At 44.7% G+C, this 24,660-nt stretch overlaps 1 protein-coding gene across 1 annotated transcript; it reads left to right on the top strand.

The window, feature by feature from the left end:
- The first annotated feature begins 12,032 nt into the window (after positions 1-12,032).
- Positions 12,033-24,233, top strand: LOC120029667 (synaptopodin 2-like protein). The gene is made up of 6 exons (XM_038974946.1): positions 12,033-12,125; positions 14,545-14,696; positions 14,853-15,128; positions 15,463-15,668; positions 21,341-22,365; positions 22,663-24,233. The coding sequence occupies exons 1-6, from the start codon at positions 12,033-12,035 to the stop codon at positions 24,028-24,030; spliced, it is 3,120 nt and encodes a 1,039-aa protein (XP_038830874.1). The 3' UTR covers positions 24,031-24,233.
- Positions 24,234-24,660: the final 427 nt, after the last annotated feature.

Genomic DNA, 24,660 nt, shown 5'->3' with positions numbered 1-24,660 from the left:
TGTTTATCTCCTCCAGTAGGGTGGCGTTGGTGACAGCGATGTGGCTGGGTTTCTTTTTGTAATCCGTGATCGTTAGGAACCACATACGCCTTGTGTCCAACCCGCTAAATTGCTCCTCCACTTTGTCCCTATACGTGTTTCGCCATCTTGATCGATCTGCGTAGGTTGTATTAATACTGTTTAACCAAACTATTGTTCCCGGTCACCTTGCCCTGTTTATAATCAGCATCTCGCTCTTTCAGTTTTCCTACAAGGCTGCTATCAATCCATGGTTTTTGATTCGGGAACATTTTTTAAAGGCATTATCAGTATCACGTCATCTATGCATTTTTTTTAATGAATCAGGTGACTGAGTCAACGTATTCATTGATATTATCTCCAGAGGCGCCATGGAACATTCCAGTCCATGTGATCAACAGTCTTGGAGCGTGAATTCAGATTGATCGGACCAACGCTGTACAGACCTGACCACCGGAACATCCATCTTGAGTTTTTGTTTGTAGGTGGGAGAAGCAAGATAGAGTCATGGACAGAAGGGGGCCTTATACCCGTGACGAAAAGTCGTCTAGCAGTGGTCAAGAGTAGAATGTCCATGAGTTAGACAGTCGATGTGTTGGCAATCATTTGGGAGCACGGTTCTCAAATTACTTTTGTTAAAGTCCCCTGCAACAATGATCACTGCCTCCAGGAATGCAGTCTCCAGTTTGTTAAGGGTCCAAAGAAGATCTTTGAGAGCCTTTTTGGTGTCGGCTTGGGGCGGAATGTACACAGCCATGGCGATAATCCCTGAGAGGTGGATCGACTGAAGTTGAGGATCCTCAGTGTTTTGATGCAGAGTGTTTGCTAGATAATGTCATGCTAGAGTATATCAGTTATCCCGTAAGAGCTTTTGTTCCGAACCAACTACGGTGTTTCAGGTTCCAAGTGTATGGTCATGTTGCATCAGTATGTAGGAGGGAGATTCCGAGGTGTACGAAGTGTGCAGGATGGCATGGGACAAAGGAATGTGTAGTTTCGGTGGAAAACGTGGAGTGTTTTAATTGTGGGGGTGGCCATGTTGCTGGGGATCAGAAATGTGCGAGTGAGACAGGTTGAAGTTTCAAGGGTGAGAGCAGTGCAAAGTGTCATATGCTGAGTCAGTGAGGAAAGTACAGGATGGTGGGTAAAGGGTGAGGGAGCCTGAGATGATCCCTATGAGTAGTAGACCAGTACAGAGTGACTTGAACATTTTGTGCTTTAGTAAGGTTGGGTTTTTGGCGTTTATTACTATGGTCATTAATTGTACCGCACAGATGGAAAGGAAATCCCAGAAGATTGAATTTCTAGTAGCAGCAGATAGCTTTTCGGGTGTCAGAGATTTGAGTGCAGAAGAACTACAGGGGGTTTGAGAGAAGGGATTCCATCCTCTCAGGTCGACGGCTTGGTGTATGATCTGTTAGGGCCAAAGTAGTGGGAAGGGGTGGTGGGGTGTGTTCGGGATAGTGGTAAATATGCAGAAATATAAAGTTGAAGTCGGAAGTTTACATACACTTAGGTTGGAGTCATTAAAACTTATTTTTCAACCACTCCACAAATTTCTTGTTAACATACTATAGTTTTCTACTTTGTGCATGACACAAGTAATTTTTCCAACAATTGTTTACAGACAGATTATTTCACTTATAATTCACTGTATCACAATTCCAGTGGGTCAGAAGTTTACATACACTAAGTTGACTGTGCCTTTAAACAGCTTGGAAAATTCCAGAAAATGATGTCATGGCTTTAGAAGTTTATGACAGGCTAATTGACATAATTTGAGTCAATTGTAGCTGTACCTGTGGATGTATTTCAAGGCCTACTTTCAAACTCAGTGCCTCTTTGCTTGACATCATGGGGAAATCAAAAGAAATCAGCCAAGACCTCAGAAAAAATATTGTAGACCTCCACATGTCTGGTTCATCCTTGGGAGCAATTTCCAAACGCCTGAAGGTACAACGTTCATCTGTACAAACAATAGTACGCAAGTATAAACACCATGGGACCACGCAGCCGTCATACCGCTCAGGAAGGAGACGTGTTCTGTCTCCTAGAGATGAACATACTTTGGTGCGAAAAGTGCAAATCAATCCCAGAACAACAGCAAAGGACCTTGTGAAGATGCTGGAGGAAACAGGTACAAAAGTATCTATATCCACAGTAAAACGAGTCCTATATCGACATAACCTGAAAGGCCGCTCAGCAAGGAAGAAGCCACTGCTCCAAACCGCCATTAAAAAGCCAGACTACGGTTTGCAACTGCACATGAGGACAAAGATCGTACTTTTTGGAGAAATGTCCTCTGGTCTGATGAAACAAAAATATAACTGTTTGGCCATAATGACCATCGTTATGTTTGGAGGAAAAAGGGGGAAGCTTTCAAGCTGAATAACACCATCTAAACCGTGAAGCATTGGGGTGGCAGCATCATGTTGTGGGGGTGCTTTGCTGCAGGAGGGACTGGTGCACTTCACAAAATAGATGGCATCATGAGCAAAGAAAATTATGTGGATATATTGAAGCAACATCTCAAGACATCAGTCAGGAAGTTAAAGCTTGGTCGCAAATGGGTCTTCCAAATGGACAATAATCCCAAGCATACTTCCAAAGTTGTTGCAAAATGGCTTAAGGACAACAAAGTCAAGGTATTGGAGTGGCCATCACAAAGCCCTGACCTGAATCCTATGGAAGATTTGTGGGCAGAACTGAAAAAGTGTGTGTGCGAGCCAGGAGGCCTACAAACCTGACTCAGTTACACCAGCTCTGTCAGGAGGAATGGGCCAAAATTCACCCAACTTATTGTGTGAAGCTTGTGGAAGGCTACCCGAAACATTTGAACAATTTAAACAATTTAAAGGCAATGCTGCCAAATACTAATGAGTGTATGTAAACTTCTGACCCACTGGTAATGTGATGAAAGAAATAAAAGCTGAAATAAATCATTATCTCTACTATTGTTCAGACATTTCACATTCTTACAATAAAGTGGTGATCCTAACTGACCTAAGACAGGGAATCTTTACCATGATTAAATGTCAGGAATTGTGAAAAACTGATTTTAAATGTATTTGGCTAAGGTGTATGTAAACCTCCAACTTCAACTGTACAACAAAGTGTCTTGTCTGCCGGAAAACCACACAAAGAAGTAGGTGAGCAGCATCTGCAGAGACTTGAAGGCAACTTCATCAAAAAACTGCATGACCTTTCATCACATGGTTTTTGTAAAGTTCACACTTTAAAAGGCGGTGACCAATGATGGTCACTGACTAGACAAAATTGTTCCGCTTGAATGTGCCCTCAGTCAAGCTCTGCTGATGAATTCCTCTCCTGTAGGCGACAACATCTTTGTAGCTGAGATCTGTCAGTTACTAGTGGAGGGTGTGAAGCAGAGCACTGAGAGGATGGCCTATATCAGGGGTAGCCTACTCAACTACTATTGGAGAAGGTCCTAGGTGGAAAAGGTCCGGATGGATATTGTAACTTATCGTCATAGTAACAAACCCCCACCTCTCAACCCCAAACTGTTCACACCCCTGTTGTTGATGGAAAGAAAATGTTTCTGTTTTTAAGATAATTTCTTGCAATTCTACACATTTTGCCATGAGGCGGAGATAACTTTTTGCAATTTTAAAGCTAATCTCCTGAAATTCTCCACATGTTGTCATGTCTTATGTGTGTATAATAGCTGAGTGACTCAACAAAATCAATTGGGGCCCCCATGGGCACATAATCTGGCCATAATAAGATTTAGATAGCTAGTTAGCCTAATTTACCAACCTTCACATCTGTCAGTAAACGACCACTGCCCATGCACTACCAAATTTCGTAATTGCACCTTGTGCATTCTATTATTGCAGCTCTCAACAGCATTATATTGAAAAACTGACAAAGTAAACATTTGTAAATAAATTGGTATTGACCCTGTTCTGGTTGTAGATCCGGACTGCAGTCCGCCAGTTGAGTATGGCTGGTTTATATTCTGATGGACAAGGTTCAGCCCGGCCTGTTCACAACTTCCTCCTGAGAGTGCGGAGGCCACCCAAACTCAGCCCCTGTCTAACCGAGCTTGGCATATTTGGGGCCTACATCAGGTACATTCATGGACCCATCTGTATATATTCCTTTCTTGACAACTTTACAGAGAGATGGCTATACAACTTCAAAAAAAGATATCCTGGGGTGTTTATTTCTTGGTCTGACAAGAGAAAATCTAAACTATTGTTACTAAGCCCTTGCAGAGAAACCACATGACCAAAATCACATAACTGGTGTTACATCAGAGAGGGCAGAGCAAGCCTTAAACAGGAAGCTCACCCCGCAAAGCACATGGTAAGATCAGTGACATAGATTTTTTTCTTTTTTTGATGTTAAGGTTATAAAACTGTCAAATAATACACTGTCCCAAATTGTAATCTAATACATAATAAAGTTGCCCATTTTTTGTTGTTGTCCCACTTTACCAATCATACTGTGGGTAGCTAAATTAGGACAGCTTGGAGTAGCTGAAGTTGGACAATCTTATAGGCTTTTCCAATGGAGGAAAGAGATCCAGTTTACAATAGGGACCCCCTGTGCAATAGTATCTAATAATTCACAACAATATACACAAATCTAAAAGTAAAATAATGGAATTAAGAAATATATAAATATTAGATTGAGCAATGTCGGAATGGCATTGACTAAAATACAGTAGAATAGAATACAGTATATACATATGAGATGATTAAAGCAGTATGTAAACATTATTCAATTGCCTAGTGTTCCATTATTAAAGTGGCCAGTGATTCCAAGTCTATGTATATAGGGCAGCAGCCTCTAAGGTGCAGGGTTGTGTAACTTGGTGGAAGCCGGCTAGTGATGGCTATATAATAGTCTGATGGCTTGAGATAAAAGCTGTTTTTCAGTCTCTCGGTCCCAGCTTTGATGCACCTGTACTGACCTTGCCTTCTGGATGATTTCAGGGTGAACAGGCCGGGGCTTGTGTGGTTTATGTCTTTGATGATATGTATTCCTCTTGTTCAAATGGGATAGGCCAGTGTGCAGTGCGATGGCGATTGCATCATCTGTGGAGCTATTGGGGCGGTAAGCAAATTGAAATGGGTCTAGGTAAGGTAGTGATATGATCCTTAACTAGCCTCTCAAAGCACTTCATGATCACAGAAGTGAGTGCTATGGGCTTGTAGCACTCATTTAGTTCAGTTACCTTTGCTTTATTGGGTACAGGAACAATGGTGGACATCTTGAAGCAAGTGGGGACAGCAGACTGGGATAGGGAGAGATTGAATATGTCCGTAAACACTCCAGCCATCTGGTCTGCGCATGCTCTGAGGACGCGGTTAGGGATGCCGTCTGAGCCGGTAGCCTTGCAAGGGTTAACACGCTTAAATGTCTTACTCACGTTGGCCACAGAGAAGCTGAGCCCACAGTCCTTGGTAGCCGGCCGCGTCGGTGGCACTGTGTTATCCTCAAAGCAGGCAAAGAAGGTGTTTAGCTTGTCTGGAAGCAAGACGCCGGTATCCGTGACATGGCTGGTTTTCCCTTTGTAGTCCGTGGTTGACTGTAGACCCTTCCACATATGTCTCGTGTCTGAGCCATTGAATTGCAACTCCACTTTGTCTCCGTACTAACGGTTTGCCTGTTGCCTTATGGAGGGAATAACTACACAGTTTGTATTTGGCCATATTAATGAGATGGTTCGCGCTTTCAGTTTTGCGCGAATGCTGCCATCTATCCACGGTTTCTGGTTTGTGTAGGTTTTAATAGTCACAGTGGGTACAATATGTCATATACACAGTGGTGTAAAGTAATTAAGTAAAAATACTTTAAAGTACTAACTTACTTATGTACTTTTTGGGGGTATCTGTACTTTACTTTACTATTAATATTTTTGACTACTTTTACTTTAACTCCACTACATTCCTAAAGAAATAATGTACTTTTTACTCCTTACATTTTCCCTGACACCCAAAAGTACTTGTTACATTTTGAATGCTTAGCAGGACAGTAAATTTGTCTAATTCACATACTTATCAAGAGAACATCCCTGGTCATCCCTACTGCTTCTGATCTGGCAGACTCATTAAACACAAATGGTTTGTTTGTAAATGATGTCTGAGTGTGCCCCTGGCTATCCGTAAATTTTAAAAACAAGAAAATCGTGTCTTCTGGTTTGCTTAATATAAGGAATTTTAAATGATTTATACTTTTACTTTTGATACTTAAGTACATTTAAAAGCAAATACTTTTAGACTTTTACTCAAGTACTATTTTACTGGGTGACTCACTTTTTTTGTCATTTTCTTTTAAGGAATGTTTACTTTTACTCAAGTATGAAAATTGGGTACTTTTTCCACCACTGCATACACTTCCTGATGAACTCAGTCACCATATACGTGTATTCGTCAATGTTATTCTCAGAGGCTACCCGGAACATATCCCAGTCCGCATGAAACAATCTTGAAGCATGGATTCCGATTGGTCAGACCAGCGTTGAATAGACCATAGCACGGGCACTTCCTGTTTGAGTTTCTGTCCATAGAAAGGGAGGAGCAAAATGGAGTCGTGATCAGATTTGCCGAATGGAGGACATTTCGAAAAGTTGAGTAGCAGTGGTCCAATGTTGTTGCAGAGCGAGTACTACAGTCAATGTGTTTGGTAGAACTTCGGTAGCGCTATTCCTCAAATTTACTTTGTTAAAATCACCAGCTACAATTAATTCTGCCTCAGGATATGTGGTTTCCAGTTTGCATAAAGTCCGGTGTAGTTCTATGAGGGCCGTCGTGGTATCGGCTTGAGGGGGAATATACACGGCTGTGACTATAATCAAAAAGAATTCTCTTGGGAGGTAATACGGTCGGCATTTGATTGTGAGGTATTCTAGGTCGGGTGAACAAAAGGACTTGAGTTTCTGTGTTATCACAATCACCATGAGTAGTTCATCATGAAACATACACCCCCGGCTTTCCTCTTCCCAAAGAGTTCTTTATTACTGTCTGTGCGATGTACTGAGAACTCAGCTGGCTGTATGGACGGGGACAGTATATCCCGAGAGAGCCATGTTTCCGGGAAACAGAGTATGTTACAATCCCTGATGTCTCTCTGGAAGGAGATCTTCGCCTTGAGCTCGTCTACTTTATTATTCAGAGACTGAACATTTGCAAGTAATATGCTTGGAAGCGGTGGATGGTGTTCACACCTCCTGAGTTGGACTAGAAGTCCACTCTGAATACCTCCTCTCCGCCGCCAGTGTTTTGGAGCAGCCTCTGCAATAAGTTCAATTGCCAGGTACAAACAAAGGATCCAATTCGGGAAAGTCACATTCCTGGTCGTGGTGCTGGTGAGTTACCGCCGCTCTGATATCCAAAAGTTATTTAGGCTGTATGTAATAACAAAAAAAAATTCTGGACATGGTGCTAAATGAGTATGCTGGACAGACATCTGCTGAGGACCAAGAGTGATGAGCTCAGAATCACATTAGTGGAAAGCAAGACTGTTCTCCAGTGGTGTAAAGTACTTAAGTAAAAAATACTTTAAAGTACTACAACCCTGGTCATCCCTACTGCCTCTGATCTGGCAGACTCACTAAACACGTGCTTCATTTGTAAATGATGTCTGAGTGTTGGAGCGTGCCCCTGGCTAGCCGTAAATAAATAAAAAAACAAGAAAATGGTGCCGCCTGGTTTGCTTAATATAAGGAATTTGAAATGATTTATACTTTACTTTTGATACTTAAGTATATTTGAGCAATTACATTTACTTTTGATACTTAAGTATATTTAAAACCAAATACTTTTAACATTTTACTCAAGTAAGATTTTACTGGGTGACTTTCATTTTTACTTGAGTCATTTTCTTTTGAGGTATCTTTACTTTTACTCAAATGACATTTGGGTACTTTTTCTACCGCTGCTGTTCTCATGGCAGGCTTGGTTGTAGCTAGATATGTTCGAATCGCTTCAGGGACAATTCTTTTTGCATTTTAGCTAGCCCTAACCCTTTTCCTAACCTTAACCCAATTCTCCTAATGGAGGTGTGGCGGAGAGTGGCAGTGCTCGACAATCCACTCCTCATCTGACCTGCACTGCCCTCTGTCACATTACTAGAGGAACTGCACAGGACGGTAACGATAAGTGCCCTTCTTTGACCACAGAGAAAATTGCTGCTCCCCAGCTAAAGTAGATTTTTCTTTTACCTGGTTTTGACTGTAGAATCAAACATGTGCTCTTATTGCTTGTGTAGATCAAGAATGAGCCTGATGGAGGAAGGAAAGCAGCGAGCGGTTTGCTGACGTCAACGTTGTGAACAGAGTGCCATATGGTGGCAGTGGGGTTATGGTATGGGCAGGCATAAGGTACAGACAACGAACACAATTGCATTTTATCGATGGCAGTTTGAATGCACAGAAATACCGTGACGAGATCCTGAGGCCTGTTGTCCTTCAATTCATCCACCGCCATCACCTCATGTTTCAGCATGATAATGCACAGCCCCATGTCGCAAGATCTGTACACAATTCCTGGAAGCTGAAAATGTCCCTGTTGTTCCATGGCCTGTATACTCACCAGACATGTCACCCATTGAGCATGTTTGGGATGCTCTGGATTGACGTGTACGACAGCGTGTTCCAGTTCCCGCCAATATCCAGCAACTTTGCACAGCCATTGAAGAGGAGTGGGACAACGTTCCACAGGCCACACTCATCACCCTGAACAACTCTATGCGAAGATGTGTCGCGCTGGATGAGGCAAATGGTGGTAACACCAGATACTGACTGGTTTTCTGATCCATGCCCCTACTTTTCTTTTAAGGTAGGCCTATCTGTGACCAAAACATGCATTCTGTATTCCCAGTCATGTGAAATCCACAGATTAGGGCCTAATGAATTTATTTAAATTGACTGATTTCCTCATATGAACTGTAATTTAGTAAAATCTTAGAAATTGTTGAATTTATATTTTTGATCAGTATATTTCAATCTGTTTGTCTGCATATTTCAAGACATGGCATAAATATGAGGACGATTCTCTTTATTTTTTGGGGGACCAAAAACGTGGAAATGAATCAATCCGTCATCACTAACACAATGGAAAAATCGAATAATTTATTATTGAAATAGCATGGGCGACCGAGAAAAAGAAATTGATACAATTTAAGGCCAAGTGGCAAATAATAATGCAGGCACTAGGGATGGGGGTGTGAGCATGTGGGTCTGGGTAGATGAGATGTAGTCATTGATTGTGTGAGTCTGTAAGTTGTTGTTCGCATGTATAAGTTAGTATATGGAATTAATAAAAAACGGAAAAACTAAATATAAAATAAAAGAATGAGCCTGATAGAGGAAGAAAAGCTATGTGCGGACACTGAAGTGTTACTACCGCAATACATTTGGATCACTGCCAGTTCCACTATTTTGGCTAAGCAAAAAGAGTGTAGTATCCTATTCTAGATATTGCACAATCAAACAGAGAATCTAAGTGATTTCATCACAAAAGAACAGAACAATTGTGTCACGCCCTGGCCTTTGTTATCTTTGTTTTCTTTATAATTTTAGTTAGGTCAGGGTGTGACATGGGGGATGTATGTGTTTTGTATTGTCTATGTCTTTACGTTAGTTGCTTGTGTCTGCACTTTCGTTTTATAGCTTCACGGTCGTTTGTTGTTTTGTATAGTTTGTCAGTGTTCGTTTCGTTTTCGTCTTCAAATAAAAGAAGATGTATTGTTATCACGCTGCGCCTTGGTCCTCCTCTCTTCCACAATGTTACGACGATCGTGACAAATTGCAGTATGTGAAATCTCTAAAGCTGTCAAATGTGATATTTTAACATGAGGGAAGTCTAAAGAGGAAGGCCTAATATTCGTAAAGTAAATAATGATATAAAGATACATAAGTTCAATTGTTCATGTTTTAAAGGTATCATGGGAATAATAGTAATACATTTTATTATTTCACATTTTTGTTATTTTTTATGCATTCATTTTAATGCATGGCTGTTATGTAGTCTAATATGACTGGCTTTCAAATACATTGGTGCAACTTTGGTTTTAGAAGTGGGAGGGACATTATTATAATAATTTTTTATCCAGTCAGATAATCACCTCAAACAACCTACCCGGTCGATCTGAGGCGTCCGCATGGTCCTAAAGCAGATTGTTGCCCTGTTTAAAAAAAAAAACACATTCCAATGATAAAACTGGGGTGGGGGGGGACAAAACTGCAATTCCAGAATGTAGGGGGACATGTCTCCCCATCCCCAGTGAAAGTTGCGCCCCTGTTCAAATATACCGTTGGGATTTGATGCAAAAAATCCAGTTCTATTTCATGAACACCAGATAGGACATGAAAGGAACGCAATGCAAAAAAGATTGATTTGTATCTATAGCTAGGTTTCCATCCAATTGGCGACAGATTTTCATGCGAATATTCTAAACTCCGCATTAAAACAATATGCGCATTTTCCCACAGAGATGTTTCCATCAAATTGACTTGTTGCAGATTAAAGAATGTGCGTGAATACGTAGTGCACATAAAAATTATTTTTGCAGTTAAATTCCCATGTACTGAATACAAAATACAAGTTAAATGGGTTTCCATCGCATTTTCAACTCCACTGATGGTTTTCCCACAAAAAATGTCTGCCCACTCAGGTATTGGCACGTGCGCTCTAGCCAACAGCGCGCAAATACACGTACTGTACAGTATAGTCTACATGATGAGATTATTTTTATTTGCCAAACGGCAGCCCAGCATCGATGATCATGTCACCAGAATAAGAGCCTCGATATTTATTGGAAAGGAGCATCATGCTCATCAACTTGCACTTTCACCAACCTGTGAAGTTCATCATAATCAGCATGATTTCCTGACAAGTCGTAGTGCGAGGACCACACGTCATCGTGTCACTCCAAGTTTAATTCGATATGATTGTTATTATATCCACCGACATTTCTTGCATAATTCGTTTTACCGACACAAAAAGATTCCACCTTGTCTAGCGTATTTTGTTTTGTCGACATTTTGAAAGTTTACCGAACATTTTTCTGTTTCCATCAGGCCTGGCCTGTCATTACATTTGTTTCATCCGACATGCATTTACTCGCATAGAAAGTTTGGATGGAAACCTGGTTAATCACATAGCATTTTACCGCAGGTTTTTAAATCCGAAAAACGTGTGGCCAGTTTAATGTGGCCACGAGTTGCTGATTTGTCGGTAAAAAAATATGATCAGTAGACTACTGTATTACCAAAACTGGTATCGCTTTAGACACAAATCTCTGGTGTTATCATAACAGCAGTGTAATAGCGCCCCCTAGCAACACTGACCCGCTATGACAGGCTAGCCTTAGCTCACTGTGAATGTGGAATGTGGACCACAATATGTAGGCCTATGTTCTGCTCTTAAAATACCCCTCACCCTCTCCTTTCCACTCTGTCCTCTTCACTCAGGGCAGTTGGACACAAAGCCTCGGAGACGGCTGGTTTGGGGGTCAGGGCAGTATGTGTGATGGGGTCAGGGGGTTATTTTGGGAGGATCTATCAGCATCCTGCAGAGTGACATGACACGTGTGGTGGATATAAAACACACACACACACACACACACACACACACACACACACACACACACACACACACACACACACACACACACACACACACACACACACACACACACACACACACACACACACACACACTCTCACCCCCTGTGCCCCCCCTGACAGCCGACACAGCATTCCACTGTTAGCAGAGGGAAACCAGTTCCTCTCTCTCTCTCTCTCTCTCTCTCTCTCTCTCTCTCTCTCTCTCTCTCTCTCTCTCTCTCTCTCTCTCTCTCTCTTTCTTTCTCTCTACCCCCTTCCCTCTCAACCCCCCTCTCTCTGGGTGGAGTGGGCTGGGTCACAGAGGAAGTATGTCAGACCAGAGAGACAGCACATACACAGAGCAGTCGGAAGAACCAGAGAGACATACACTCTGTGTGCAGTGTTGTTTAGTGTGTGTGTGTGTTATTGAGTAGTGATGGTAGCAGAGGAGGTGGTGATCACTCTCTCAGGAGGGGCTCCATGGGGCTTCAGACTGCAAGGAGGAGCAGAGCACCAAACACCACTGCAGGTGTCCAAGGTACGACTTGTGTGTGTGATAGAGTGGGGTAGGTGGAACAGCAGGTTGTGTGTCTGTTATACGCTGGGCTGTGGGGACAGAATGGTACGAGTATGTGTGGAAAAGAGTGGAGCACGGGGCAGATCATGGAGTAACAGTTGCAGGAGAGGGCTAGGGAACAGCGGGTGTATGTAGATGGTGGTCTCAGGCCGTCAGAGTTCTGCCCTCTCCATGTCGTGCGCTGCCTGCCTGGTCATTACTGGTACGATAACTGAACCCTCTGGCACAAAATGACTGCTGTGGCATCAGCCAGGTGGGTGCTACACATTGGTAGAAGCCGGCAAGTTCCCCCTTCCCCCCCCATGTAACGTAAAGCACGTTGAGCTGCTGGGCAAGTTCTGTAAGGCATCATTTTCATTACTTAGCTGTGTAACCCTTCCTAAAAAGTCTGTTTGGTTGTCATGGTGATTGGATTTTAGGGACTGTGGATCATGGGCTGACCCTAATGGACACATGATCTATGACCTTTCTTGGTGTTTAAGTGTGTTTCATCTCTATGTATTAATGTGTGTGTGTGTGTGTGTGTTTGAGATGGTGTGTGATCGGAATTATCATGTTGTCTCTGTCAGTGTCGTATGCTAGTAAGACACGAGCACAGGAATTGAGGGCATGCTCTCTAAGTGGACACACAGAAACACACACACACACACGCAGACACGTTGGTGTTGACAGGGCAGAATGCATTTAATCTAATAAGAAAAGATATTGTGAAAATATGGGCCATGACCTGACTCTGCTTGGCATAGATGTTCGTACTGGGTTCTATTTTATTCTATTCTATAAACCAGGGGTGGCCATGGGAGAGATACATGAAATGCAGGCTTTTTCTCCATCACACCTTTCAGCTAAACAAGGTCCTGATGAGCAGCTAGTCACTGTTCTGTTGCCATTGCCAGACAAGGTCACCTCTAGTTTTATCTGTAGTGGTGTGTGAGAGAGAGAGGCCTTTTTTTTCCATGGCCTGCTCCAGCTCCTCTTAAATGAGCTATTCTGATCCTACGGACCTCTCTACTCCTAGTTGGGCTTATCTGAGGCACGTCTGCCCTCCACACACACACACACACACACACACACACACACACACACACACACACACACACACACACACACACACACACACACACACACACACACACACACACACACACACACACACACTGTCTGGTGTTGTTGACCGGTAGAGTTGAAAAGCGGTGAGTAACGTAAATGCTAATGCTAACCAGGCTAATTTGAAAAGTAGCTTCGATATTCACCATATAAAGTGTGTTAAAAGGCTACATCCCTGGTTAGCTGCTCTGTGGGTCCGTCTAGAAATGTGGCTGGTTCAATTGCTGGGGTTTATTTTGGGGTGTATGGGGAACACATGGTGAATGTGAGGCGTGCCCTCTGCCCTGGGCCTGCAATGTGTGTATGGAAGGGGGAGGGTGGGGTGCATCTGTCTAATACCCTCTCTCTCATTGTGTTTTCCCACAGTGTGTGTGTGTGTGTGTGTGTGTGTGTGTTTGTGTGTGTGTGTGTGTGTGTGTGTGTGTGTGTGTGTGTGTGTGTGTGTGTGTGTGTGTGTGTGTGTGTGTGTGTGTGTGTGTGTGTGTGTGTGTGTGTGTCAATGGGGTAGTGGTGTCTTATGGGATGGTCTGTGTAGTACCAGATTTTGTGTGAAGAAACTGCACTCGACAGGTGACCAAACCGTGCTTGTGTGGGGTTGGTTTGAGAGTCTTATCCCTTAGATATTTGGCTGTTTAGCATGACATGTCTCTGCTATCTGTCGTCTGTCACCTGCTCTTTCCCTCCCTCTCTCTTTCTCTCTCCCCCTTTCTTTCCACACCCCATCTCTCTCCCTGTATCTCTCTTAACCAGCTCTCTCTATCCTCCTCATTTCTCTCTCTCCTTCTTCCCCTTTCTCCCCACCTCCCTTCACCCCTTCTCTTTATCCCTTCGCTCTCTCGCTCTCTCTCTCTCTCTCTCTCTCTCTCTCTCTCTCTCTCTCTCTCTCTCTCCTTCTTCCCCTTTCTCCCCACCTCCCTTCACCCCTTCTCTTTATCCCTTCGCTCTCTCTCTCTCTCTCTCTCTCTCTCTCTCTCTCTCTCTCTCTCTCTCTCTCTCTCTCTCTCTCTCTCTCTCGCTCTCTCCATGTCTATAGAGCTCTGCTTCCACCCCCCAACCCCCCTTCAGTAAAGATAGGTTTATGACATCATTGCCTAAATTGTACCACCCTTCAGGCCCCCCCCTCCCCCTCCTCATATCCCAGAAGCGATGATGACCTCACACCCCATAACCTCATAACTGAGTTGTCCCCCCCTGTGATTCCATGCTGCTGGATTGAGGCTGTGTGTGTGTGTGTATATGTTAATGTGTGTGTTGTGTGTTGCAGGTGCGACGGCGCAGTAAGGCATGCAGGGCTGGCCTGAGGGAGGAGGATGAGTTGGTTGCCATTGGCGACCGTGTGTGTGCCGAGCTCAGCCACGCTCAGGCCATGACCCTCATCGATTCCCACCGGCACACACTCAACCTCAGGATCAAGAGGTCAGAACAGACGCACGCACGCACGCACGCACACACATGCAAGCAAATACACACCTACACTAGACCGATACAAGTATATAATACGCAAAGCAGATACATACATGAACACACACACACACAGCCTGACTATCTTTCTCCATTTCTTTCTGTCTCCAGGTCTAGGTCTGGGGTCCACACTGTGGCCGTGTCGGGTCGTACACCTACACATATAGCTACACACACATACACACCGACACACCCAGTTCTCTCCCCCACTGACGGGCCAGCCTGCCTCACCATCACCTCCCCCCCTGACAGTGAGGCCTACTATGGAGAGACGGACAGTGACGCGGACACACACACACACACACACCGCCGTCAGCGACGCACACCTCCACATACACGCTCTCCAGGTCGCCAGCAGCAGGAGGAGGAGACCTCGGAGTTGAGCGGGTACGAGACAATAATCATCCCCAACCTTGCTTCCTGGTTTGTACCATGACATCTTGACCTATCCAATCCCTCTCTCTCTCTCTTCCTCCAGGTATGAGAGCGCTCCAGATGGAGGGGTTTCCCTGCAGGGGCCCTGGGAGCAACTACCCACATTTGGAAACGGGGTGATCCAACAGTGGGAGCAACCAACAGGATTGGGAACAGGGGGGTTTCAACCTGGAGTACCACGCAGGGAGGTGGTCTACCAACCCCAACCCCCACAGTCCCAGCCAGAGTGGACCCACCCAGCCCAGCCCGTCCCACATCCTGAGCAGGGGGAGCCGACGGGGGGAAGAGAGGCGGAGGGAGAGGGAGACAGTGGTTTCCAGGAGGCAGGGTTGTGTGTGGGTCTGGCCTGCTCACCCCTGGTGTCTCCAGAGCGGGCTAAAGGAGCCATGATGCTGGGCTCCAGCCGACAGATGGTTCCCATGGTGGGCGCCCAGCTTACCCCAATCAGTGATGATCTATCTACCACGTACAAGGACAAGGCCAGGCAAGCCAGTGAGTGCACTATACCAGATACCCTACACACTATACACACTACAGCCTACACGTGAACTCTTCGGGCTGCTTTGAACGGTCTCTGCGAAGCCTGTGGATTGTCTGAGTGTTAAGAGTGTGTGGGAGTAAAGGTGTCTGAGCTGTGATAGGACCCCCTCTGGTGTTGTTCTGCTGTAAGTTCAGCCTCTCACCTTGCGGTCAGCTAGGAGGGGGTTGTTAGAGAGAGAGAGAGGGAGGGAGAAAGAGAGAGAGAGAGAGAGAGAGAGAGGGAGGAAGGGGGGAGGAAGAGAGGAAGAGATATTTCCAGTTGCTGTCTATCCTATGAATCAAAGCCTTCATCTCCTATTTTCATCTCCTATTTCTGCCCCTTAGTCTCTCCAGTCAGTATTCTAAGCCCTGGTCTCCTCCAGACTATTTATAGTTGGGCAGCTAGCATTCCCTTCTAGCGTTGATGGACACACGGACACAACTGACCTCACATTTAGTGATCCACACAGCTGAATGTGCAATGGGGGAGGGGGCAGCATACATGATCAATGATATATACCCTATTTACATGATGAATGATATGTACCCTATTTACATGATGAATGATATGTACCCTATTTACATGATCAATGATATATACCCTATTTATATGATCAATGATATATACCCTATTTACATGATCAATGATATATACCCTATTTACATGATGAATGATATGTACCCTATTTACATGATCAATGATATATACCCTATTTACATGATCAATGATATATACCCTATTTATATGATCAATGATATATACCCTATTTACATGATCAATGATATATACCCTATTTATATGATCAATGATATATACCCTATTTATATGATCAATGATATATACCCTATTTACATGATCAATGATATATACCCTATTTATATGATCAATGATATATACCCTATTTACATGATCAATGATATATACCCTATTTACATGATCAATGATATATACCCTATTTATATGATCAATGATATATACCCTATTTACATGATCAATGATATATACCCTATTTACATGATCAATGATATATACCCTATTTACATGATCAATGATATATACCCTATTTACATGATCAATGATATATACCCTATTTACATGATCAATGATATATACCCTATTTACATGATCAATGATATATACCCTATTTACATGAATCAATGATATATACCCTATTTACATGATCAATGATATATACCCTATTTACATGATCAATGATATATACCCTATTTACATGATCAATGATATATACCCTATTTACATGAATCAATGATATATACCCTATTTACATGATCAATGATATATACCCTATTTACATGATCAATGATATATACCCTATTTACATGATTAATGATATATACCCTATTTACATGATCAATGATATATACCCTATTTATATGATCAATGATATATACCCTATTTACATGATCAATGATATATACCCTATTTATATGATCAATGATATATACCCTATTTACATGATCAATGATATATACCCTATTTATATGATCAATGATATATACCCTATTTACATGAATCAATGATATATACCCTATTTACATGATCAATGATATATACCCTATTTACATGATCAATGATATATACCCTATTTATATGATCAATGATATATACCCTATTTATATGATCAATGATATATACCCTATTTATATGATCAATGATATATACCCTATTTACATGATCAATGATATATACCCTATTTATATGATCAATGATATATACCCTATTTATATGATCAATGATATATACCCTATTTACATGAATCAATGATATACAGTGGGGCAAAAAAGTATTTAGTCAGCCACCAATTGTGCAAGTTCTCCCACTTAAAAAGATGAGAGAGGCCTGTAATTTTCATCATAGGTACACTTCAACTATGACAGACAAAATGAGGAAAGAAAATCCAGAAAATCACATTGTAGGATTTTTAATGAATTTATTTGCAAATTATGGTGGAAAATAAGTATTTGGTCACCTACAAACAAGCAAGATTTCTGGCTCTCACAGACCTGTAACTTCTTCTTTAAGAGGCTCCTCTGTCCTCCACTCGTTACCTGTATTAATGGCACCTGTTTGAACTTGTTATCAGTATAAAAGACATCTGTCCACAACCTCAAACAGTCACACTCCAAACTCCACTATGGCCAAGACCAAAGAGCTGTCAAAGGACACCAGAAACAAAATTGTAGACCTGCACCAGGCTGGGAAGACTGAATCTGCAATAGGTAAGCAGCTTGGTTTGAAGAAATCAACTGTGGGAGCAATTATTAGGAAATGGAAGACATACAAGACCACTGATAATCTTCCTCGATCTGGGGCTCCACGCAAGATCTCACCCCGTGGGGTCAAAATGATCACAAGAACGGTGAGCAAAAATCCCAGAACCACACGGGGGGACCTAGTAAATGACCTGCAGAGAGCTGGGACCAAAGTAACAAAGCCTACCATCAGTAACACACTACGCCGCCAGGGACTCAAATCCTGCAGTGCCAGACGTGTCCCCCTGCTTAAGCCAGTACATGTCCAGGCCCGTCTGAAGTTTGCTAGAGAGCATTTGGATGATCCAGAAGAAGATTGGGAGAATGTCATATGGTCAGATGAAACCAAAATATAACTTTTTGGTAAAAACTCAACTTGTCGTGTTTGGAGGACAAAGAATGCTGAGTTGCATCCAAAAAACACCATACCTACTGTGAAGCATGGGGGTGGAAACATCATGCTTTGGGGCTGTTTTTCTGCAAAGGGACCAGGACGACTGATCCGTGTAAAGGACAGAATGAATGGGGCCATGTATCGTGAGATTTTGAGTGAAAACCTCCTTCCATCAGCAAGGGCATTGAAGATGAAACGTTGCTGGGTCTTTCAGCATGACAATGATCCCAAACACACCGCCCGGGCAACGAAGGAGTGGCTTCGTAAGAAGCATTTCAAGGTCCTGGAGTGGCCTAGCCAGTCTCCAGATCTCAACCCCATAGAAAATCTTTGGAGGGAGTTGAAAGTCCGTGTTGCCCAGCAACAGCCCCAAAACATCACTGCTCTAGAGGAGGTCTGCATGGAGGAATGGGCCAAAATACCAGCAACAGTGTGTGAAAACCTTGTGAAGACTTACAGAAAACATTTGACCTCTGTCATTGCCAACAAAGGGTATATAACAAAGTATTGAGAAACTTTTGTTATTGACCAAATACTTATTTTCCACCATAATTTGCAAATAAATTCATTAAAAATCCTACAATGTGATTTTCTGGATTTTTGTTTCTCATTTTGTCTGTCATAGTTGAAGTGTACCTATGATGAATATTACAGGCCTCTCTCATCTTTTTAAGTGGGAGAACTTGCACAATTGGTGGCTGACTAAATACATTTTTGCCCCACTGTATACCCTATTTATATTATTTGAATCTGTAAATAACGTTTCAAGGATACTTTATGTGAAAAACAACATTCTTCCCATGAAGCTAGACATACCGTATGTCTGACCTGCTTAGATGACTACATGAATGTCTCACAGCTGTCTACCTCACCCTGAACTATAGCAGTTGGTTGTGACTCACTGATTTTCATCCCAAGCACGGTTTTAGCCTGCTGAGCTAAAGCCTAGGCATTAGTTTTTGAGGCGCTAATGCAAGTCTTCAGGTTTCAGGCAAGGTTACATCTTGGACAAAGACAATAGTGACAGACTGTTGATTGAGGGGACAAGTGACCTGCCCTTTCTCATAATACACACACACACACAGCTAAGAGTAATGAGTAAGTTGTTCTTGACGACCTAGAACAACACACACACACACACACACACACACACACCTTTTACAAGGTTGTTGTGTGGACATTCCTTGCGCGTATGTGAGGTGGGTGATGTAAGGGGGAGAACCCGATAGACTGTGTGTGTGTGTGCATGCGCGTGCGTGTGCCCAGACAGGTGTGCAAAGGATGTTCCCCCATAATGAAAGGGGGGCATGACTGAACAAGGTTTGGGAAGCGCTGATCTAGTTAATGATTTGCACAAATACAGATGGGGAACCCCATGCTTCAGTCTATGTATTTATTGGCACTATGCTGCATCAGTTGGGCTACAGGTGATAAGGCCTATTGCTAAGTAATACAGCAGCCTGATAATATAGACCGATATGTTGTTAGGCTCATTTCTGGACATTCATTTTGAAGTAAAAGTTGCAAGAACTGACTTTCTCACAGTCATTCTACAAACAAAATGACATGCCAAGCGTGGTGAAGGGTACACAAATAAGCATAAGCGGTTATGGCATTTAAAGGGGTATGGTGGTGACTCTCTGAACTGATTTTGATAGTTTTCTCAATTATTAGCAAAACATCTGAATTGGGCAGACTGTGTAAACACAGCCTTAGAATTAGACCAACAGTTCAAAGGTAATACGGACATTATTGGTATTACAGATGAGATCATGAATATTTTGTATTTTCTCTTCAAAATTCACCAGGAACAACCATTTCACAGCTATTTTTTTTAAGTCTCCTGGGGGGGCATGTCCCCGAACCCCTCTAGAAAGGTGTTGACCCCGGTATCCATTAACCCTGACCCCCTAATATGCAACACAAAGTTACGCCCTTGCAGACAGGGATGTGGACACTGACCAACAGTCTAACAGGTCGCTGCTCAACTGGGGAGTAGGGGGAATTTAGAGCTTTGAGCCCCCCAGCACACTCTCCTGTCTGTCAGGGTTGAGCCCCTCCCTACTTGTTGATGGTGTCACCTATCATGGTGTCATTCCAGATGGTGTTATTCCAGAGTGACATTCCAGATGCTATGATGTCATTCTGTTGATCACAGACATAATTCTAACCAGACCTTTCTTATTCATTTCAGTTACTTATTTAATCAGGGGCATCATTTCAGCTAAACCTTGGGTATGGCAAAGTGACGGGGATTTCTTAAAAAAGTGACTGCATTTACTGCTTATCTACAAAATGTACAAACTCTAAAATGCAATTTGGAGAACAGCAAAAACAAGCAAAATTGACTCCAGTCATTATCACCTTGTTGCTGTTAGTTAACTCACCTGTCAAAAGGGTACTTAACTTTCGATGCACTAGCTCAGCACCGGGATTAAAACTCCAGTTTAGTTTCATGTTAAGTCAGATGGCTTTGGCAGTTACCTAGCCAAAGCCATCTACTACAGCCATCTTTACCTCTGCAATGTGTTGAGAAAAAGTCCCGCTGTTCCCTGCAGCTGCATCGATGCGCTCTCCATAGAGAGAAGGAAGCGAAGCAAGAGGTTTCATTCTCGTCAAAATCTGTCCAAAATCAACCCAATCTGTTTCAATGGGCTTATTTGGCCTGAGCTTGTTGCCTGCCTTCCCACCTTTGGGACAACGACTCCCATTGTTAGGGCAGAGACATGAGTATCTTGTCATTAATTATAGATCTCTGCTCTATATGAAGCCAGACGTACAAACAAATACCGCTAAACTGCATTTGCATTTGAATCGAGATTGGAATGATTTTAATAGCCTATTTTAAATCATTGGTGTTGAGCTATGATATGGCGACTGCCATACCCAATTGACACTCCTGTATTTAATCCTCTGCCCTCTCTTACTCTCTCTCCCTCTCCTCCCCCCTCCTCACATCCCTCCCCATGTCTCCCAGAGCTGCAGAGAGGAGAGAGTGTGGTAGAGAAGCAGGTGAAAGAGGCTCGTACTAAATGTCGTTCCATCGCCTCCCTGCTCACCGACGCTCCGTACTCCAACTCCAAAGGGGTTCTCATGTTCAAGAAGAGACGCCAGCGTGCCAAGAAGTACACCCTCACCTGTTTCGGCCGCGCGGAGGGGGAGGTGGGTCCTGAGACTGGGGGAGAGACGGAGGGAGAGGAGGAGGAGGGGATTTCCTTCCTCTCGGGTTCAGAGGTGGATGAAGAGGGCTTCGCTGGAACCTTTGACCCCACTTGGGACAGCGGATACCTGGACCTGCTGGATAGGAGGAGCTCCGCCTGTCCATCCACCTATAACTCAAGGTCCCAAACACCAACCAATCAGAGCTCAGGGTTGGATTCCTCGGCTTACCAGAGCCCAGAGATGAATGTGTCAATCAATCAGGGCTCTGTGACGAATGCCCCGGCCTATCAGAGCCCAGGGCTGGACTCCATTGCCTATCAGGGGAAAGAGACAGAGCAGTATGAGCAGCAAAGGAAAATGGCCACCCATGTCGCCTATAACCCCGCCCCTAACCCCTCCCCGGCCGCAGGTTTGTCAAACGGGGGCCCTGTAGGGGTGAGTCGGGCCAGTGTGGTTCTGACCCCCCCCTCTCACACACCTATCCTCCAGCCTGACCTAAACCCTAACCTTAACCCGCCTGGAGGGATCCATAACCGCACGGCATGCCCCTTCACCTCAGGCCTCGCCCCATCTCGCCCTCCAGCCACCCCTGTCATCTTTCGACCCATCCAGCCCACTCCTGCCGTAACAATGGTTTCCAAACCCACCTCTGCGGTATCCATGGTGACCATTGCCCCTCCTCGCCCTTCAGGGGGGCCCCAGGCAAGGAGAGCGGTCTCCAGTACCTCTCTCTACATCCCCCCTAGACCTGCTGCAGCAATCCTCTCTCCTCCTCCCTCTTTGGCCTCAGCTCCCTTCTCTCTTACCTACACTCCCTCTCAACCTTTCACTTCTCCCTCTGTCCATACTGCCACCTTCTCTCCCTCTTCTGCCCCCTATTCTCTTCCTAATCATCCTCCTCAACCCACCCAACACTTCTGCTCCTTGACTGCTCCTCAACCTTTCTCTCCACCTCCTCCTGCCCCCACTCAACACTTCTCTGCTCCTCCTCGACAACCTTTCTCTCCTCCTCCTGACGCCCCAGTCTATCCATCCTCTGCTGTGGCTGCCCAGCCTTTCTCTGCTCCTCCTTCTCTTAATCAATCCTTCTCTCCTTCCTATCCCACACCTTACTCTCACCCACCCCCCCTTGCTCAGACCCAACCCCCTCCTCCCCTGACCTTCAACCCCTATGTTGCCATAGCGACCCCCTCCACTGCCCAGCCCCCATCCTCTGATTCGCTGTCCTCCCGTGAACAGCGTATCGCTGTCCCCGCCTCCAGAACAGGCATACTTGCGGAGGCACGTCGTCGCAGCAACAAGAAGCCCATGTTCCGTCCGTCTGTGGAGAACAAGAAGGATGTGTCTCCCAACCCGGCCCTGCTCGAACTGCTCCAAAACCCGGACGCACCAACCAGGATGGGTCCACGCCCCGGTCCCGGTCCCGGCTCCATGGGGCCTAGTGGAGGAGTGGGAGGTGTGGAGACTGGAGGTGAGTCTGGCCCTGAAGAGGACTGGTTGAGGCTGGGGGCTGAGGCCTGTAACTTCATGCAGGCCCGGAGAGGCCCCAAGCCCCCTCCTGTGGCCCCTAAAACGCAGGGCCCTCCACAGCTACCCCAGTTAGCGGGGAAGGGGGGTCAGCTGTTCGCCCGTAGGCAGAGCAGGATGGATCGCTATGTGGTGGAGAGCACCCCCTCCTCACCCCAACCCTCTCCCGGCCACCCCCGCCAGCCCTCTCCCACCCCCTCCCTCCCCTCTCAATTCAGATACTCCTCCAGCTGCAGAGCCCCCCCTCCCATCAGCTACAACCCCCTCCTCTCCCCCTCCTGCCCTCCCCAGGCCCAGCGCCAGAGGGCGGGGGTTGCAGGGCAGGGTGGGAGACCAGCGGGGCAAAAAGACGCTCCTGGGGGTCAGAAGGCTCAAGGCATCAAGGCTCTGGACTTTATGAGTCACCAGCCCTACCAGCTAAACTCCTCCCTCTTCAGTTACGGGGGCGGGACTCCCCAGCAAGCACAGGCCTATCAACAGCAGACTGGCGGCTCCTACGGGCCAATCAAGACGCCACGTGTGTATGAGATCAAGCGCTTCTCCACGCCACCTCCCACAGGCCCCTCTCCTACGATCATTGTCCCACGGTCAGCAACCACACTGGGAGAACCGCTGTGGAGGTCTGATATCATTTCCCCTCTGCCCACAGCCACTTCCTGCTACCAATCCCCCTCTAACACCCCCTACCAGCTTCAGTCCCAGTGGGTCCCTCCTCCTCCAGCCCCGACCGTCCCCCTCCCTCAGCTCCCTAGCTTCCCCTCTGCCCATGTCCCTAACCCTCACCCCTACCCCTCCGAGCCCCACGCCCCTCAACAGGGTAACAGGCAATTTAAGAGCGCCCCTGATCTCAGTCCTCCTGCCCACACCCCACCTCGCCCCGCCTCCACCAAGCCCTCCAGAGTGCCTCGCCCCAGATTCAGCACCTCTAACCTGGGTCTGCAACCCAGTGTCTGGCGCCCCGGATCCACCACGCACTGAGGTTGCAGGTCATGAATTGGCACGAAATGACAGGAATATAAATCCCCCCACATTCTGTTGTGATTTTGGTTTTTGGTCTTTGTCACGTCAAAGAAGATGTTAGTTTGGTGCATTGCAGGATTTGATTGATTTCTTGTTTGGGCACTATTGCAACTCTTGGATCACACCACGCATTTCATCATTTTTCTTCTTATGATCATTTGACCACCTCTGTTTCGCTTCGTAAAAAATATTGTTTGATGTATAGTCGATACACGTTGTTGATATAGTTGATATGTATAAATATATGAATGTAAAATAAGTATTTAATGACAATCAGAAAGATAAAAAAGTGATCTAAAATAAGAAAGACATGGACAGGGAGAGAAAATGGGGCACGATGTGAAGTTTAAGAAAGTTTATTTAAAGCGATGGGGTCGACAGAATGAAGGTGAAAATAAAGAATGAAGTTGAGCGATAAACTGATACATGGAGGATGTGCTAAAGACAAGCCTGTGGAACGAGAGAGCGAGGGAGGAGGGAGAGGAGGGATTAGAGGAGAGGAAATAAGAGTCCTCTCTAAGAGACAAACTGTTCGGTAATATGCTAATCTGTTAAAGACTGGATGGACTATATGCCTGCTGTGTGCTG

This window comes from Salvelinus namaycush, chromosome 35 (genome assembly GCF_016432855.1).
Source record: "Salvelinus namaycush isolate Seneca chromosome 35, SaNama_1.0, whole genome shotgun sequence".
In the NCBI taxonomy this organism is placed as follows: domain Eukaryota; kingdom Metazoa; phylum Chordata; class Actinopteri; order Salmoniformes; family Salmonidae; genus Salvelinus; species Salvelinus namaycush.
This window is presented reverse-complemented; position numbering and strand designations above follow the sequence as displayed.